At 41.8% G+C, this 19,137-nt stretch overlaps 1 protein-coding gene and 1 long non-coding RNA gene across 2 annotated transcripts in view; one reads left to right on the top strand and one right to left on the bottom strand.

The window, feature by feature from the left end:
* FANCC (FA complementation group C) overlaps positions 1–19,137 on the top strand; it is a 399,194-nt gene that overhangs the window by 324,301 nt on the left and 55,756 nt on the right. The window contains exons 10-11 of the mRNA XM_069762014.1: positions 9,472–9,571; positions 17,720–17,795. Coding sequence (XP_069618115.1) covers positions 9,472–9,571; positions 17,720–17,795 — 176 coding nt within the window. The remainder of the gene's footprint in view (positions 1–9,471; positions 9,572–17,719; positions 17,796–19,137) is intronic.
* Positions 5,499–6,475, bottom strand: LOC138674067 (uncharacterized). Its single transcript, XR_011320465.1, has 3 exons — positions 6,323–6,475; positions 5,940–6,132; positions 5,499–5,779 (listed from the first exon to the last, which is right to left on the bottom strand). It is a non-coding gene; the product is annotated as an uncharacterized lncRNA (long non-coding RNA).

Raw genomic sequence — 19,137 nt, 5'->3', positions numbered from 1 at the left:
GCAGTCTGACATTGGAATGCCCGACCACAAGAGGTAGTAGTGGCAGACACTAAAACAACATTTAAAATAAGGATGGATGCTTCTTAATAAATTGTATTGTGAGTTATGAATAATATAATTCATATCTATTTGTAGGAGAAAGGTTTAACTTCAAGAATCAATGTCTTTTTTTACCCCATGTAATGATGATAAAAGCTGCAAATGCCTTTACATTGGCAGGCTCACAAAAACTATATACATTGCTCACCTGCCTGCACAGTTTACAATAAATGTATTAAACACTTCTCAGGTCCTTGAAGTGTTGAAATAACTAATGTACTGTAGATTTTATTTGAACAGATTGTCAATGTTTTTTCTGGTTCCTATTTTTGAACGAAGATAAACTATTGTCCACAAATGGTGTAAAATTGACCTAAAAATGTTTACAAGTGATTCTATACTAAAAAAAATTTTGCAAATCCATCAATCCCCTTATGGTGCATGTTCCTTGTATTGAACTTTAAGAACATATTGATTTTCATTTTCTTTAAACTTGACAATGTGGGCTAACATTTTTACTTTTCTTGTTTTAGGTGATCTGAATGTATTATAGCAATGCCTCAATCACAAAAATCTAATTATATGAGCCATTGAAACACAACCTGGTACTTAGTTTTACTCCTTAAAGTAAACATCCATGCCCTTTAAAAGCCTTGTTGATGAGTTGAGGTTCGATTCCTTAAACACCGACCGATTGCTCACACCACAGGGTAGAATCATTCAGATTTTGCTTTACTGCGTGAACAGCAGTGAACACGCTCAATTGACAGTTTATGGGTTTGTACACCACCGTGCATACTCTCATGCATTAGCTGAGCACTTCTGGACCGTGGTTTGAGTGATCAGTGGGGGTATCAGGGTTTGGGCCACCACCAATTTACAAGATTATGATATATTTAATATTTATGAGTTTACCATAATTACCCTTTAAGAAGGCAGCCAATGTTTAGGCTTACTGACATAAAGGGAATTTGCCACCATGTTTTTCCCACCTCATCTGAGAGCAGAGCAGCATAATATAGGAAAAGAGACCCTGATTCCAGTGATGTATCACTTAGTTAGCTGGGTGCAGCAGTTCTGCAATCAGAGTTCTTAGATGGATCATGAAGCAGAGCAGAAAAAGCTAACCACGCCCAAACTAGGCTTTCTATGTACATTGTGTACTGACAGTGAGCAGCTTATCAGAGGAGGGGGCGCATTTAGACCACTGCTCACACAGCAGGTAGTCACATCAATCATGATGTCCTTGCGATAAACCCTTCATTGTAAGTAAATAGCACACAGCCTAAGTGACATCATTGATTGCATTGTTTTAACCCATACCTCATTTGCTATGTTTACAGAACATAAGTTATATGTCTAAGGCTGGTTTCACACTTGCGTTTTTGAACGCATGCGTTTTTAAAAAAAAACGCATGGTACAAAAACACGTGTAAACGCTGCGTTTTTTTGACGCACGCGTTAAACGCGTGCGTCAAAAAAACGCAGCGTTTACACGCGTTTACATGCGTTTTTGCATGCGTTTGCGTTTTTTTGGGGATTTAAAAAAAAAAAAAAAAGGTTACCAGACACAACCAATGGGAACAGAGAGGGCGTACATGATTGGCAATCAATATATAGACCCTAGGGGAACAGAAATTTTCAGAGCTTGCTACTGTTTACGGTGTCATGATGGATCTTTCAATGGCGAACTTTTATTTCAAACTGGAGTTCAGCTTCAAGATTTTCCTTGCCTGTGTTTTTGCTTGGGAGCAAGACCGAAACCGCCAAAGATGGAGAAGGAGACAGCGTCGGCGTTTTTGGAGGCACCCCATCATTGAAGTGCGTGAGACCCGTGGAGCATATCACACGCTCTATGCGGAGCTGAATGCCAACTCGGAGAAATTCCAGGATTACACCAGAATGTCTCAGGATTCTTTCCACCCGAGGAACGTCTGTTAGTGACATTACGGTATGTTCCAAAATTAAACCAATGACAGTCCAAATTTTTGGTTATGACATGTATTTTGGGTTTTTTTTTTTTTACCTTTTTCTTATTTAAAAACACCATTAAGAGCAGATTTTAATTTTTGTTTTTGTTTCCTTTTCTTCTAGATTTCTGGCCACAGGAGAGAGTTTATCTTCCCTGCACTTCCAATACCGCCTTGGAATCTCAACCCTGTCCGGAATTGTTGTGGACATCTGTCGTGCGTTATGGAATGTACTCCGTGAGGAGTTTATACCCGTACCCACCGTGGACATGTGGCGGGAAATATCAAAAACATTTTTGAACGTGTGTGATTTTCCAAACTGTTTAGGGGCGGTGGACGGGAAGCACATCCGCATTGTTAAACCTGCCAGAACCGGATCTGAGTTTTTTAATTATAAAAAATATTTTTCGGTAGTGCTCATGGCAATAGCGGATGCGGAGTGTCGCTTCATCGCCGTGGACATTGGAGCTTTTGGCCGTGGCAATGATTCCCAGACATTCAAGAGCTCGGATATGGGCCGTCGGGTATATGGCAACAATTTTAATTTTCCCCCTCCACAGCCTCTCCCCAACACTCAAGGCCCACCGCTGCCATTTGTTATGGTTGGGGATGAGGCCTTCCAGATGTGTGAAAATCTCCTGAAGCCCTATTCTAGTAGGGACTTGGACCACACACGCAGAATATACAACTACAGACTGACCAGGGCCAGAAGAACCGTAGAATGCAGCTTTGGCATTCTGGTTGCTAAATGGCGCATTCTTGCAACAGCCATCAATCTAAAAGTGGAAACTGTGGACGAGGTGGTCAAAGCCTGTGTGGTTCTACACAATTATATAATGGCTAAGGAGCGACCCCACATTGAACTTGATGAACCAGTTTCACACCCATTGCCAGATTTTCAGCATCACCGATGCGGTCAACTGCAGCCGTTGGTCTTATGCGGGACCAATTTGCGGCCTATTTTGTGTCCGATATTGGACGGGTTTCATGGCAGGACAATGTTGTTTAAATGTCCTGTTGTATGTTAATGTTTACCAATTATTAAATACTGATACAAATTTTTCTAATTAATAAACTTTGTTGTGTTCACCAGGTCTCCTGTCTTTTTCCTCTCTAAAAAAAGGTTGAACAAAGATGGGCAGTAGATATGTATATCATAATTTGTAATCCAAAACCAGGAGTGGGTGATAGTTGATGAGGTAATAATCAGATTTTTTTTTAATCATAATTGACCTCTGTTGCACTCCCTATTTTGGTTTACAAAGAATGATATAAACACGCATACTTATAATAATGTAACCAGATTTAAATTGATTTATTGGTAATCTTCTTGACGTCATTGCGTCAAGACTGGCACGCTCTCTATACCCGTCAAGTTAAGTGTAAGAAATAATGAATTCATGATGAACATATACATGATCATGAATTCAAAATTTCTTACACCTGCCCAGGTGAGGATAGATAGTTAGCGTGTGCCAACCATTGTCCTATCAGTTTGACAAAAATTGTCACATAATGTGCTATATAGAATAGGGTGAATATACAAGTCAGTAATCAACTAAACAGGTCAGGTGTCTATTTTGACATCTGACCGGTTCAGTTGAGTTCTGAACTTGATTGCCACAATTTTCTCTTTGGACAGTGACACTACACTAGTTAAAAATTAAAAATAAGAGTATGGAAATAACTGCTATTTTTTTGGCCAACTCATATCTGTATACTAAAGAAACACATATAGATGTTGTCTGGTATTTTATACTACTGGAGATATGTGTAGGCCAAAAGAATAAGTGTGTGACAAACTTTATTGGTGTGTATTGAGAGCGGTGAAAGACACAATAAACATAATTGTTGCAAATAATCTTTTTTTTTTATTGAGGAAAAACAACAATTTATTTCTTGGTACCGCGCCGGGTTGAACCACGCCGGCTTGGGGTTGAGTGACGTAACTGGGGGGTATTCAGAACTGAAGCCTGGCTCACTGTGGAGGTGGCAGGAGAATGGGCAAGAAAACTTGAAGGGTCTGGAAGTTCGGGGATGGGGCTTAAAACATGAGGGGCTTGAGACAAACTGGAAGGTTGAGACACATCGGTAGGTGATGGGGGAGGAATAATCAAAGTTTTTTGTTTTTTATGAGTTTTGCCAGTTTTACGTTGGGTTTTCCGGGTTGGGGGAAGTCTTCTGGGGCTAGGTTGTAAAGTGTAGGCGGGAGACACGTCAGGACCCGGCTCCACAATTAAACAGTCAGTCTCCATTGTGGAGCGCTCGGCAATGTCTGAGTCCAATGGGGGAAAAGATAAAGTCCCGCCTGGGTCCTGGTGCCTCGTTGGGGGGGGGAAACAAAAACCCTCCCAGGATCCTGGTGCCTCGTTGGGGGGGGGGGAAACAAAAACCCTCCCAGGATCCTGGTGCCTCGTTGGGGGGGGGACTTAACACCCTCCCAGGTTCCTGGTGCATCGTGGGGGGGGGGGAACGTAAAGCCATGGATGGGTCCTGCTGCATTGGGGTGGGCTGCATCGGGGTGGGTCCTGTCCGGAAAGGTATGGCTTGGTCGTGCTGCATCATGGGGGGCCCGGTGCGATACGCCATGGATGGGTCCTGCTGCATCGGGGGGTGTCCTGCCCGGAAAGCAACGCCTCGGTCCTGCTGCATCGGGGTGGGTCCGGTCCCATATGCCAGGCCTCGGTCCTGCTGCATCGGGGGTGGGCCGGTCCGATATTGCATGGATGGGTCCTGCTGCATCGGGAGGGTGCCGGGCCGATAAGCCACGCCAGGGTCCTGCGTCATCGTGGTGTGAGCGGAGGAGGTCCAAGCCGGAGCAGCGGTCGTCACGGTGGTGGCGGTGGGATGTCCAACAGCACTCGTCATCATGTTGGCGCTGTAGTGGAGTACACCTGTAGAGGGAATAGAGGTGGCCGTGCAGTGGTATGCAGCAGAGGAAGGAATAGTGTTTACTTGTGACAGTGACGGCACAGTTGGATATGCCGCCACATTACGACTCTGACTCTGCTGCATAGCCTGCACAAAAGCAACATTGCAGGCCTGCATCACACTCAGCTGGAGATCAGGGCTAAGGTGTTCCGACATGCCCTGTTCGATTTGATTAAAAAAATGATGAGCTGTCTTCTGGAGGTCGGCTTTCACTTGATCAACGCTTTTGGCGACATCCTGGATGCGGCACTCTAACAGGTTATGGGACACATCCATTCTGTCACCTAAAGCCTTGATAGCTTCGTGTAAAACCGAGCTCAAGTGCAAAAACTCGGGCATGAGGGACCTATCCGAAGCCCTCTGTCGCTGCCGGGATGAGCCCGCAAAAATGGGTGCAGCGAAAGAGGACTACGAAAGGGGAAGACCTGATGGGCCAGCCCCCTGGTCTCCAGTGAGTGTGGAAGACCCACCTGGTGCTGCGCTGCTGGATGGCTGGGACGGGTCCGTGGCTGCCGGCTGAAGGACCGCTCCAGAACCTGTGGCGACAGTCGTGCAGTGTGTGCTGTGAAAAAAGAAAACAGAAAATTAATACCAAACTATAACAAGACGGTACATCCTGTGGAATTAAAAATGACAGATTATGTCTATGCAATACAACCGGAGGCATGTGAGAAATACTTACGTTCTCATGAGAAGGACCGGTCTCAGGAAGGCCAACACACGGTGGTATTTGTAGAGCCGGTGCCTTGCTCCGGAACCACTAGCTGCACTCTTCTCTGCACGCAGGTCCTTGTTGAAGCGGTCCTTCATGGAACGCCAACGTGTCCTTACTTTGTCCACTGTGAAATAACAATAAAATATAATGGTCAGAATAAGGACTTTTGGGCGTGCTCTCGTGACTGTGTGTGATGACAGAAACTACGAAAAGTTTCTTTCATCACACACAGTCAAGAGAGCATGGCCAAGGTCTGTTGCTTCACACTACCGTGCAATACTTACCAAATGCATTACGGACCCGTGGCGGGGAATTCTCCCAGCCATCCCACAACGCTTGGGCCACCTCACTCCACAAACGACGGAGAACACTATTGACGGAGTGCTGTTGATCCCGGCTGTCCCACAACGGGACTCGCTCCTGGACCAGACTGATCAGCAGGTCATTATCAATCCGGTCGTCGTCCCGTTGTGAAACCTAAAATTAAAAGAAAATCATTTAAGTTTGCTCAACCACATTTGGAAAAAATAAGACACGAAGATGAGAAAGGGCAGGAATATGAAAGACAACTTTCAGAAAAGGATGATACAAGAAAAATGTAAAGAAAAACAAGGCTACAGAAAAGTAAAGAATATTACAATAAGGACAGTCTGCCTAGTATACATACCCGCTGCCGTCTTCCACCTGGACCTTGACTCCGCTGCTCAGTACCTCTCTGTCCCTCAGTTGAAGTGCTCTATAAAATTAAAAAAAAAAAATTGCCTCATGTGTCGATGTGACAGTCAATACTTACCAAGCTGACGGACAAAAAAATTACCTCGCTCACGTGATCCACTTCTGATTGCTGTGGCTGGAACTCCTCATCAGACGAAGAAACTGGAGAAGACATTCTGATGCGTGTTGAAAGAAAACAATTGAAGAAATTAGGACATGTAGATCAAAAAAATTGAAAATGAATGCATTGGCTAGGATATACTCACATTGCTCTGTGTCTTGTCCAACAATGTGTCCGGGCAGGGTGCTGTCTTCTTTGGAGTCTGATGAGAAGTGACCAGAAACTTCCCCCAACCTTCCTTTTATAACCCTGCTGCTATGGGGGAGGCTTATCAGTGTCTAGACATCCTTATCTACAGTTAATTCAATGGTGCCAAAAAAAACGCATGCGTCAAAAAAACGCATGCAAACGCATGTCCAAAAAAACGCATGCGTCCCCATTGACTCCAATGCATTTTTTGTCCAAAAAAAAACGCATGTAAACGCATGCGTTTTTTTGGGGGAAAAAAAACGCCCCTCAAAATACTACAAGTTGCATTTTAGAAAATGAACGCATGCAGTAAAAAAACACATGCGTTCACAAACGCGTGCAAACGCGTACACCAAAAAACGCATGCGTTTTCAATGTTAAATATAGGGGAAAAAAACGCATGCGTTTTTTGGGTAAAAAACGCTGCAGACAAAAACGCAAGTGTGAAACCACCCTTATTTATCTTGACTTTATTTTTATGTCCATTTAGTTGTTTAAAAAATTAAGAGGCTGTTTAGTGTAGCTCTAAATTTTCAAATTTTGAAGAAAAAATTCCAAACTTACTTTTTAGGACCCAATTTAACCCTGAAATGGTTCTTATGGGCCTTTATATTAAAACCTACCCATAAATAACAGTATTTTAAATCAACTACACTCCTTCCAATATTCATCACAGTATTTAGGGCAGCATCCAGCAGCATTGTAAAACACTGTGCATTGTACATAATAAGAAATATATCTGAAATGTTTCATTCCAGTGAACCAAGCTAAAATTACCATACATTGTTAAAGCAGATCTATCACGATACATACTTAATACATTATTAAAGAGGACCTGTCACCAGATTAAAAGTGTCGAATGTTTGCTCTTATTTTATTCCAGCTACTCCCAAATATGCATGTTTTTCTTCTGTTTGTTTTTTAAATGCACTATATGGTTTCAGTAAGAAGCCAATTTTTGTTTAAAGGGGTTGGCCACTACTTGACATGTCCCTTTCATAAAAATGGTCATATTTCTGAAACCATGTACGTGATTAAAAAAAAAAAAAACTTGGGAGTAGTTGGAATAAAATAAGAGCAAACATTCAACACTTTAATCTGGTCAGATAGAGATCATGTAACCACAAGAATACCTCAGGTTACACCAGGATTGGGCAAAGCACGGTGCTTACCTATGGCAGCAGAATTCTCTGGATCCTTAGGAATAAAATAAGAGTGACAACTGACCACTTTTGATCTGGTGACAGGTCCTTTTTTTAAATAGGTGCCTTAGATCTGATTAAAGGCCCCGTCACACTAGACGATATCGCTAGCGATCTGTGACGTTGCAGCGTCCTGGCTAGCGATATCGTCCAGTGTGACAGGCAGCAGCGATCAGGCCCCTGCTGTGATGTCGCTGGTCGGGGAAGAAAGTCCAGAACTTTGTTTCGTCGCTGGATCTCCCGCTGACATCACTGAATCGGCGTGTGTGACGCCGATTCAGCGATGTCTTCGCTGGTAACCAGGGTAAACATCGGGTTACTAAGCGCAGGGCCGCACTTAGTAACCAGATGTTTACCCTGGTTACCATCGTTAAAGTAAAAAAAACAACCACTACATACTTACCTACCGCTGTCTGTCCCTGGCGCTGTGCTTCTCTGCACTCCTCCTGTACTGGCTGTGAGCACAGCGGCCGGAAAGCAGAGCGGTGACGTCCGGTGCTTTCCGGCTGACCGGCGCTCACAGCCAGAGCAGAGAAGCACAGCGCCAGGGACAGACAGCGGTAGGTAAGTATGTAGTGTTTGTTTTTTTTTACTTTAACGATGGTAACCAGGGTAAACATCGGGTTACTAAGCGCGGCCCTGCGCTTAGTAACCCGATGTTTACCCTGATTACCGGCATCGTTGGTCGCTGGAGAGCTGTCTGTGTGACAGCTCTCCAGCGACCAAACAGCGACGCTGCAGCGATCCGAATCGTTGTCGGTATCGCTGCAGCGTCGCTTAGTGTGAAGGTACCTTAAGCTGGTGTACTTTACTCTGAAAATCCATGTCTGACTGGCTGTAATAATTGTGAAAGTTTAAACTACGTCATTAAAATTATTTAGCCTTTCTGACGTCTTTGAACTAGTTCCACCAGCTTCATCAGACCAAAAAGCTCTGATTAATGATGTATGGAGTTTGTACTGTGAATTCAGGTGACATTCTCTATAAATTATATCAGCTTAGAAAGGGTTGCCTTACATCTTTGCCCCTTTTTTTAACTAATTGGTCATTAAATTTAGTCTGTCAGCAGGTTTTTGCTATGAAATCTAAAGTCCGCATGCTGTAGGGGTTAAAACACAGATTTCAGTGATGCCTCTGTTATCAAGCTCTGAGGTTTTGTTTGCTTACAATGATTGTTTTTGCACCAGTAGCTTATCATTGCTGGGACACAGCAGCATGCGTCTCCTGGCCCAACGCACCCCGTCCTGTGATAGGCAGCTCACTGTCTATGTACACAGAGCCTGGTGTGGGCGGGGGCAGCTTCCTCAGCTCTGCCATTGCTAAATCGAAAAGCTCTAATTGTGTCAGAATGGCTGCACCCAGTAATCTAAGTGATACATCATTGGATTCAGCTTCTCTTTGCCTACATTAGGCTATTTTCAGATGAGGTAGCAAAAACCTGTTGACAGATTCCCTTTAAATGCACAAACATGATATTCAAGCAGATTCATTATGCTGGACTGGCTGATCTATTACATCAGGCAGCCAATCTTGTCATATTTATTATCAGTTCTAAGGTTTATTTCTACCAATAAGTTCATTTCTTCCTAGGAGTGTCATTTCGGAAAGTGGAGGAAACCATAAAATAATAACCATCACACGATTATTTACCAATTGCTTTATCCATGAATATTATAAGGACAATGCAAAGGTAATGTGAAACACTGTATATTGTTCACTTCTGCCATTATTTATTGCATTGGTATTGTTTTCCTCACTGTTTAACCAAGGCATTTGTGTAACTTGAAATATAATGTAACAATGTTGATGAACAGTAATTGGACTAATTTAAGGAAAAACTGGAATTCCATGTTGTAGCTCACAGTTTTCTTTATCTTCGCAATGAAAAAAATACCTACTAAAATTGTCTGTATTACATCTTATGTAGCGAGACCAGATTATCTTGTTTCATTTTTACCAAATAGGCCAATGATTTTAATACTTATAAAATGTGGGTAATGGTCATTCATAAACTGCCTCAAAATCTAAAAGCAAAGTTATATTACAATCCATGCTAAATAAAACGTATGGTTAGAGGTTGTTTACTATCCTAATCATGTTACTGGTTTTGCCATAAATTCCTCAGGATAATCCCCCTAATAATCCTCTTGTACCTTTTCTGCCATTCTTCATATTGTTTTATGCCTTTCTGCATGATTCTGTGTCCTGGCATCAGCTCTGTGATCACATTCATCGCTTCCTCTTGAGAATCCTCTGTTCCCTTCTTACTACATCTCCCTTCATCCCTGGTGCTGGGCTGCAAGCCAGCAGTGAGCACACTCTCCATATCTCCTCCCTCTCTTCCCCCAGCACACAGCTTCAGCATGATCTCCTGTACTGGACCCTATTACAGGGAATAGAAGTAATGCACAAAGCACCAGAACACCAGCCACGCCAATAAAGATTATCCCTTACTTCCCATCACTGATTGATAGATGGGATAGATAGATCATGGGATGGATCCTACAGAGGAAAACATGTCTGCAGCATGCACAGAAACCACCTGCGCTCTGCTGAATAGTCATGCCCACTGAAAAAGCCACGCCCACCCGTCATGTTCCAGAGCTCACAACTTAAGGGGATCTTAAAGGGAACCTGTCACCCCGTTTTTTCAGATTGAGCTATAAATACTGTTAAATAGGGCCTGCGCTGTGCGTTACTATAGTGTATGTAGTGTACCCTGATTCCCCATGTATGCTGAGAAATACATTACCAAAGTCGCCGTTTTCGCCTGTCAATCAGGCTGGTCTGGTTAGGTGGGCGTGTTCACAGCGCTCTTTTCTTCCCAAGCTTTCCGTTGGTGGCGTAGTGGTGTGCACATGTCCAAGGTCCGAATTCCCTGCGCCCACGTGAAGACACAGCGCGCGATCTGCGCTGTCATCCCTTTCATCGGTGGGGGCGGCCATCTTCCTGGGGCCGTGCGTTCGCAGATGGAGTGCTCTGCTGCACGGGGCTTCAGGAAAATGGCCGCGGGATGCCGCGCGTGCGCACAAGAGATCGCGGCGGCCATTTTCCCAAAGCCGAGTTTGCATCTCGGCTTTGGGAAAATGGCCGCCGCGATCTCTTGTGCGCACGCGCGGCATCCCGCGGCAATTTTCCTGAAGCCCCGTGCAGCAGAGCACTACATCTGCGCACGCGCGGCCCCAGGAAGATGGCCGCCCCCACCGATGAAAGGGATGACAGCGCAGATCGCGCGCTGTGTCTTCACGTGGGCGCAGGGAATTCGGACCTTGGACATGCGCACCACTACGCCACCAACGGAAAGCTGGGGAAGAAAAGAGCGCTGTGAACACGCCCACCTGACCAGACCAGCCTGATTGACAGGCGAAAACGGCGACTTTGGTAATGTATTTCTCAGCATACATGGGGAATCGGGGTACACTACATACACTATAGTAACGCACAGCGCAGGCCCTATTTAACAGTATTTATATCTCAATCTGAAAAAACGGGGTGACAGGTTCCCTTTAAAGTGACATCACAGGAAACAAGGAGATAATCAGCCAGAGATCATGTGACCAGAAGAGCCGCTCAAGTTACAGAAAGATTTGGAAAAGTGTTTAGTAAAGTGCATATCTATGGCAGTTTGTTCACATTAAAGGGACATGTAATATAGTGGCCAACCCCTTTAAGTGTATGGCCTTTGGCTTGCCAGCAGCACTGGTTGCACTCATTCTTTTAACCTCTTATTTTGTTATTGCTTAAGTAACAAGCACCGATTTTCAGTCATATGGGCATGCGTTTTCTTCCTCAGGCTACTTTCACACATCATTTTTTTTACCGTCAGGCACAATCCTGCAAATTTTGCAAAAAATGTATCCAGCTACGGGCATGCTCAGTGTAAAAAAAAAATAATGGATTTGGTAGCCAGATTCACTGATTTCGATTTACGTTTCATCCGTTTATCGCCGGAACCGTCGCTGGGCATTTTTTCGGCAGACAGAAGAAAAGTTCCTCTGTACATTTTCTCCGGCCGCCGGAAAACTAATTTTGGATGGATCTGGCAAAAAAAACGGATGAAACATTAGGCCATCCGTCGCAATCTGGTGCTAATACAACTCTGAGAAAAAAACAGATCCGGCGGAACAAAAAACGAATCCGGAATTCGCCGGATTGTGCCTGACGGCAAAAACCTGATTTGTGAAAGTCGCTTTAGACATTGTTTTTTTGTGTGTTTTTGGCTATATTAACTTTCGAACTTTTGGCACATGAGCTAAAATATGTTTTGTGTCAAGTCAATCGAAAGTTTAATTGCTGTAGCCCCAGGTGCATTGATTCTTACATTAAATTGTTCTTTTATTCTATAAACTACTGACAACATGTCTCTGAAATTCCAAGCAATAGATTTTGTATTTATTTTCTTAAAATGAGAAATGGTCAAAATAACAAAAGAAAAATGCATTGCTTGCAGACCTCAAATAATGCAAAAAAAAAAAAAACAAGTTCACAATCATTTAGAAAACAACAATACTAATGTTTTAACTCGGGAAGAGTTCAGAAATCAATATTTTGTGGAATAACCATGATTTTTAATCACAGCTTTCATGAGTCTTGGCATGCTTTCCACCAGTCTTTCACATTGCTTCTGGGTGACCTTATGCCACTCCTGGTACAAAAATTTAAGCAGTTCTTCTTTGTTTGATGGCTTGTGACTATCCATCTTCCTGTTGATTACATTCCAGAGGTTTTCAGTGGGGTTCAGGTCTGGAGATTGGGCTGCCCATGACAGGGATTTGATGTGGTAGTCCTTCGTCCACACCTTGATTGACCTAGGTGTGTGGCATGGCGCATTGTCCTGCTGAAAAAAAACAGTCCTCAGAGTTGGGGAGCATTGCCTGAGCAGAAGGAATCAACTGTTTTTCCAGGATAGCCTTGTATGCAGCTTGATTCATACGTCCTTCGCAAAGATTAACCTGCCCAATTCCAGCCTTGCTGAAGGATCCCCAGATCAACACTTGGTCGTGTAATGGTTAGACGGAGATCTGGAGAGGTGTACAAGCCACAGTGTCTTGCACCAACTGTGAAATTTGCTGGAGGATCGGTGATGATCTGGGGATGCTTCAGCAAGGTTGGAATTGGTCAGGTTGTTCTTTGCGAAGGACATATGAATCAAGCCGAATACACGCCTATCCTGGAAAAACAGTTGATTCCTTTTGACTGAGTCACTATTTGGACCCAATCATACTTTATTTTATTTTGCCTTGTGATTCACAGGCGTGCTGCTGTGAACACAAGGCACTTCAACGGGTTTAATAGGGCTCCATCCACATCCTGGGGGATACACCCTCTCATATGATCCTCCACACTGCCTCACAATATAATATATACATACATACACACACACAGTAAAATAAGTATTGAACACCTCACCAATTTTCTATTTCTAAGTAAATCTACATGAAATTCTCAACAGATGTTGGTAACAACCCATCAAATTCACACATGCAAATAAATCAAACCATAGATGTCTATAAATTATGTATAATAATGAGAAATGACCCAGCAAAAAAGTATTGAATACATGAAGAAAGAGAGGTGACAAAAGCCATGGAAATGTAATAGAAAAATAACCTCCAGCACTCAAAAGTAATTCCACACTTATTTCTTTCTTGAGAAAATTATTATTTATTTATCTTCAACACTCAGCCGATATTTGATATAGACATCAAAAGTATCCTTACTTTTGATGTCTATATCAAATATCGGCTGAGTGTTGAAGATAAATAAATAATAATTTTCTCAAGAAAGAAATAAGTGTGGAATTACTTTTGAGTGCTGGAGGTTATTTTTCTATTACATGATCATTTTTTCCCTCTGAGCACCAACTTATAGTGAGTGCGCCACTTTTGACTGCTTGAAAAGCCATGGAAAGTCATGACACTAGCTGAAATCAGTAACTAGAAAGCCACTTAGTGAAAATAATATCAGCTGGTTCAAGTGATGGCCTATAAAAAGGTGTCTCATTAGCAAGGTCCCACACAAGAAACAACTGATAGGTTAAATCTCAATACTTTTGCAACCTTATTGTTGCAAAATATACTGATATACTGATGGCATTGGTTGCAGAAGAATTCCTAAATTACTGCATGTTCCAGTGGTAACTGTTGCAGCCATGATCTGAAAGTGGAAAGAACATCATTTCACCCTAAACTGGCCACCACCAGGTGCTCCCTGCACGATCTCAGACAGAGGAGTAAAAAGAATTATCAGTAGAGTTGTCCAAAAGCCAAGAACCATCTGTGGAAAGCTCCAGAAAGACCTGGAATAAGCAGGTACAATTGTTTCAAAGAAAAGCATTAATAATGCACTCAACTTCCATGGCCTATATGCATGTTCACCACGCAAGACTCCATTACTGAACAAAAAGCATGTTCAAGCGTGTTTAAAACAACATTTAGACAAGTCTGTGAAATACTGGGAGAATATAGTCTTGTCAGATGAGACCAAAATTAAACTCTCTGGATGCAATAATACATACCATGTTTGGAAGAATGGGCCAAAATCACATATGAGTAATGCATGCGACTAGTTTCTCCATAGAGAAGACATTTTGAAGCTGTTATCACCAGCAAAGGCTTTAGTACAAAGTATTGAATACATTTCAGTAAGCGTTGTCAATACTTTTTCCCCTCTGTAACTTCTCTTATGGACATTTTTCGGTTTGACTTTTGTGTGTGTGGATTGGATGGGTTGTTACCTACATCTAGTGAGAATTTCTTGTCAATAGCAGCTTTATAAATATATTTACACGCCCACACACCCTAAGTCCCGGGATATAGTGCCACCACTATAAAAATGATGTAATATTTATATTCCTCAAGAGCTGATGTATCCTTGGTGCATTTTGAGAGTAGAGTAGAGTAAAATACCTGATCAACACACATCCCAGGTATTGCATAAAAATATATAAGTTGTGCGAGTTTGAAATCCGATATATCCATATGTTATATGCCCAGATATACAAGTGTGAAAGAAAAATTCAGCTCCCAAACCATTCCTTTTTACTGACTGCAACTGGAATGATTGTGTGGGACGCCCTTCACTAACTGACTAGAGGTACCTCCTGTATCTTGACAACTGGTACACAAGTGTGCCCTGATCAAATGTCTGACAGACTGAAAGCCAGTGGTGTGTGGGACAATTAGAAAAAAAACTACCTGCTGTTGGTGAAAGTAGAACGTTATACATTGACACAGTGAGATACCTTTTTTTTTTTAAATTGTAGGGACAAAAATATATCTACTAATGCTTACATTTATACGTGGTGCCAGCAACTCCTTTGCCTTATTGCGTAACATAACAATGACCATCTCAAAGCCTATGTTCATCTACGCATATAATAAATTTATGGGGGGTGTGGACTTTTCAGCGCAGATGATAATGTCTTACAAAAACATTGGTTATATATTTTTTTCCAAATGGCACTATAGAACTCCTAGGTCATATACCGATTTGGACAAAATTGCTGGTATCCTTCTGTTAAATTTACTTTTGCCAGTTTCAAGTTTTTCATTGACCATTGTGGGCTTTTCTTACTTTTATAGTAACTACTAATATTCATTAACTAATTAATGTTACTTTCGGGCCACCCCTTTAACATCAAATTAGTTCTGACACTTAATGTGTTAAATATACAATTAGTGACCTTATCATACTTGCTAGACCCATGTAAAATCACCATAATGGGGCCTGTAAAACAAATAAGGAAATAATCTGATCTAAGCGGTTTCAGTGCCGCTGTGCTTGAAGGGGTGGTGCCACCATAAAGAATACATTTAACCAAGCAGAAAAGGTGGAAATAAATGGTTTTGTAATTTAGTTATTAAAAATTATGCTTCATCTTCACATCATACACAATTGCCTTACAATACAAGATGTGCAGCATCTGAAACAAGGGATACTGGAAGCCTGTGCTAGCATTTCTTCTGCGGTGCTGCTATCAGTGTGTCAAGAGTGGGAGAAGAGGGTTGCATTTGAACACATTTTATAAGTGGTCATAAACTTGTAAATAACTCATGAAAGAATGAAGTTATGCTAAAACCAAGCACGCCATTGTTTTTTTTTGTGAAATTCTCAATAAGTTTGATGTGTCAAATGACCCTTTTCCCATTGGAAAAAATAAAGTTGGATCTTTGACTTCAAAATGGCTGACATGGTCACCACCCATCTTGAAAAGTTTTCCCCCTCCCATATATTAATGTGCCAAAAACAGGATGTTGATATCACCAATCATTCCCATTTTATTTATGTGTATCCTATAAATGGCCCACCCTGTACAATTGCACAAAAATGTTCTTACATTTTAAAAACTCACAACTGGACATCTGGATAACCAAAACCAGATTGGGGAAAAAAACTGACAAAAGTAGCTTTGGGCTATGTGCACACGTTGCGGATTCTCTGCGGATCCACAGCGTTTTTTGTGGTGCAGAAGCGCTGCAGATCCGCAATTGATTTACAGTACAATGTAAATCAATGAGAAAAAAAAATGTTGTGCACACTTTGCGGAAAATCCGCTGCGGTTTAAAAGAAGTAGCATGTCACTTCTTTTTTGTGAATCTGCAGCGTTTTTGTACCCATTCCATTATAGAAAACCGCAGGGGTAAAGAACGCAGCAAATCTGCAAGAAAACCGCAGCAAAAACACACAAAAATGCTGCGGAACCGCACAAAAAACGCAACAAATCTGCAGGTGCGTTTTCAGCCAGGAGAGGCAGAATCTGCACCAGAAATTCCTAAGCCTAAACCGCAACGTGTGCACATAGCCTTAACATAAAAGGCTCAAATTAAGTAATGAATATTGCCTTAGGGTATGTGCACATGTTGCGGATTCTCTGTGGATCCGCAGCGTTTTTTGCGGTGCAGAAACGCTGCAGATCCGCAATTGATTTACAGTACAATGTAAATCAATGAGAAAAAAAATGCTGTGCACACTTTGCGGAAAATCCGCTGCGGAAACGCTGCGGTTTAAAAGAAGTAGCATGTCACTTTTTTTTTGTGAATCTGCAGCATTTTTGTACCCATTCCATTATAGAAAACCGCAGGGGTGAAAAACCCAGCAAATCCGCCAAAAAAAAGCACAAAAAACGCTGCAGAACCGCACAAAAAACGCGACAAATCCGCAGGTGCGTTTTCTGCCCAGGAGAGGCAGAATCCGCACCAGAAATTCCTAAGGCTAGTCCGCAACGTGTGCACATAGCCTTAACATCCCCAATCCCCACAGTTTTAAGCGTGCCCTAAAAACTCATTTGTTCAGACTGGCCTACCGCCTCAATGCATTAACCTAACGATCCCTGTGTGGCCTATATTAAAAAAAAAAAAAAAAATTAATTAACTGGTTCATGCAGCTTTACATGAACACCCGATCCTTACACTATGGCCGGTCCGAATAACTATAGCAATTGTTACCATCCACCTCTCGTGTCTCCCCTTTTCCTCATAGTTTGTAAGCTTACGAGCAGGGCCCTCACTCCTCTTGGTATCTGTTTTGAACTGTATTTCTGTTATGCTGTAATGTCTATTGTATGTACAAGTCCCCTCTATAATTTGTAAAGCGCTGCGGAATATGTTGGCGCTATATAAATAAAAATTATTATTATATTATTATTAACATAAAAGGCTCAAATTAAGTAATGAATATTGCACAAACCAAAAAGTCACTGTTAGAAATATTTTTACTCCAGAAAAAAAGAAGCTATGAATATTATTAATTGAGACCTTTGTTTTCTGAAAATTAAGTTTCACTCTAGAAAAATTTATAAAACAAGCAGTAATTTATTTTTTTTACCCCATAATTGTAGGCCAAGCTGCCGTTAAGAGCTTATTTTTCACACAAGAATACTCCATTAGTGTTGGCTTTACTAAGAAAAGTTGAAGGTAAGTGCTCACTAACTACATTTTGGGGATCAGCTATTTTACATCCTTTTCATCTATTCCCATTTTATGAAATACACTATGTTCATAAGTTTTATAGTGCACAATTAGGAGTCTACTTTTTGCTTCCTTGCAAAGGAAACAATTTCTCATCTCGTCTATCATGTGCTGTATTGTCGTGTTAACAAGCTATGCATGTAATGATCTGATTCTCAAGGATATCAGATGCTTGGGCATCAGTCTGCAGCTGAATGTGCTCACATCTCATTTCAACATGTTATAGGATCTGAGGTCAGGCAAGAAAATAAATCTTTCTGTCCTGCAGCATTCCTTGTGCTGTATTTTATTGGAACGCTTTGTCTGGGAATTTCTCTACTAATTCATCCTTATATTTCCACTGGTTCATAGATGAGTAAACATAGATTGCGTAAGAGAGATCATTTATTTAACGAGGACCTTTAACCTATTTGAGCATGTTAAATTGGCCATATCATGGAATAGTGACTGGAGAGCATATTTTTGATTTCTCCTCCCCATTGCAGAGATATTGGCTTGTAAACAGGGAAGTCAAGTCCAGCTCACTCAGCATCCACTGGTGCATGGGACACAGGGTAATGGATCCAGGATACAAGGAGAAAATCGAGCACCAGTGGTCATAAAATCTTGATAGGCTTTATTATATATCCATGAAAGTACTCAGGACAAAGACAAAAAGTTACATCACTGAACGCGTTTTGGATCCCAAATGATCCTTTGTCATAGCTAGGGATCTTTAGCAATCCAAAACACATCATTGATGAACCTTTGTCTTTGTCATTAGTAGGTTATTGGTAATATTGGCCTATTAAGATTTTACAACAGTTTGTACTCGATTTTTTACTTGTATATTAGTTTGTAAAGTTTAGGTTATAATTTGTTATACTGAGTGTCACCTGAGATTTGTCTCTTGGGGCGTGCACTTGTTTCCCTGCATGAAGCGGACTAATCAAAAGTAGGCAGTGTTATGAAGAGGAGAAAATAACATGCCCTTCTCTCCTCTCTGTTCTCTGCAGCTACTGCTTAGATATACAGCAGAGCTGAGTTAAGCATCTCTACAAAGGTTTCCAGACCTCCTCTTACTGAAGTCAATGTGGTGTAACAGCGGACAGCACTGTCAGATGAGATCGAGGAGTTTGTAATGTTGCATTACTTAGCAGCTACAGTGCAGAGATACACCTGAATTGAGTAATGTATTATTTCAAACACTTCCTGATCTCATCTGACACTGCTGTCTGCTTCCACCTACCCTCATGTTTGTTCAGGGAAGGTTTTTAACTCTTTAAAGAGGATTTCTGAGACTTTAGAA

Source organism: Ranitomeya imitator, chromosome 1 (assembly GCF_032444005.1).
Source record: "Ranitomeya imitator isolate aRanImi1 chromosome 1, aRanImi1.pri, whole genome shotgun sequence".
Classification (NCBI taxonomy): domain Eukaryota; kingdom Metazoa; phylum Chordata; class Amphibia; order Anura; family Dendrobatidae; genus Ranitomeya; species Ranitomeya imitator.
This window is presented reverse-complemented; position numbering and strand designations above follow the sequence as displayed.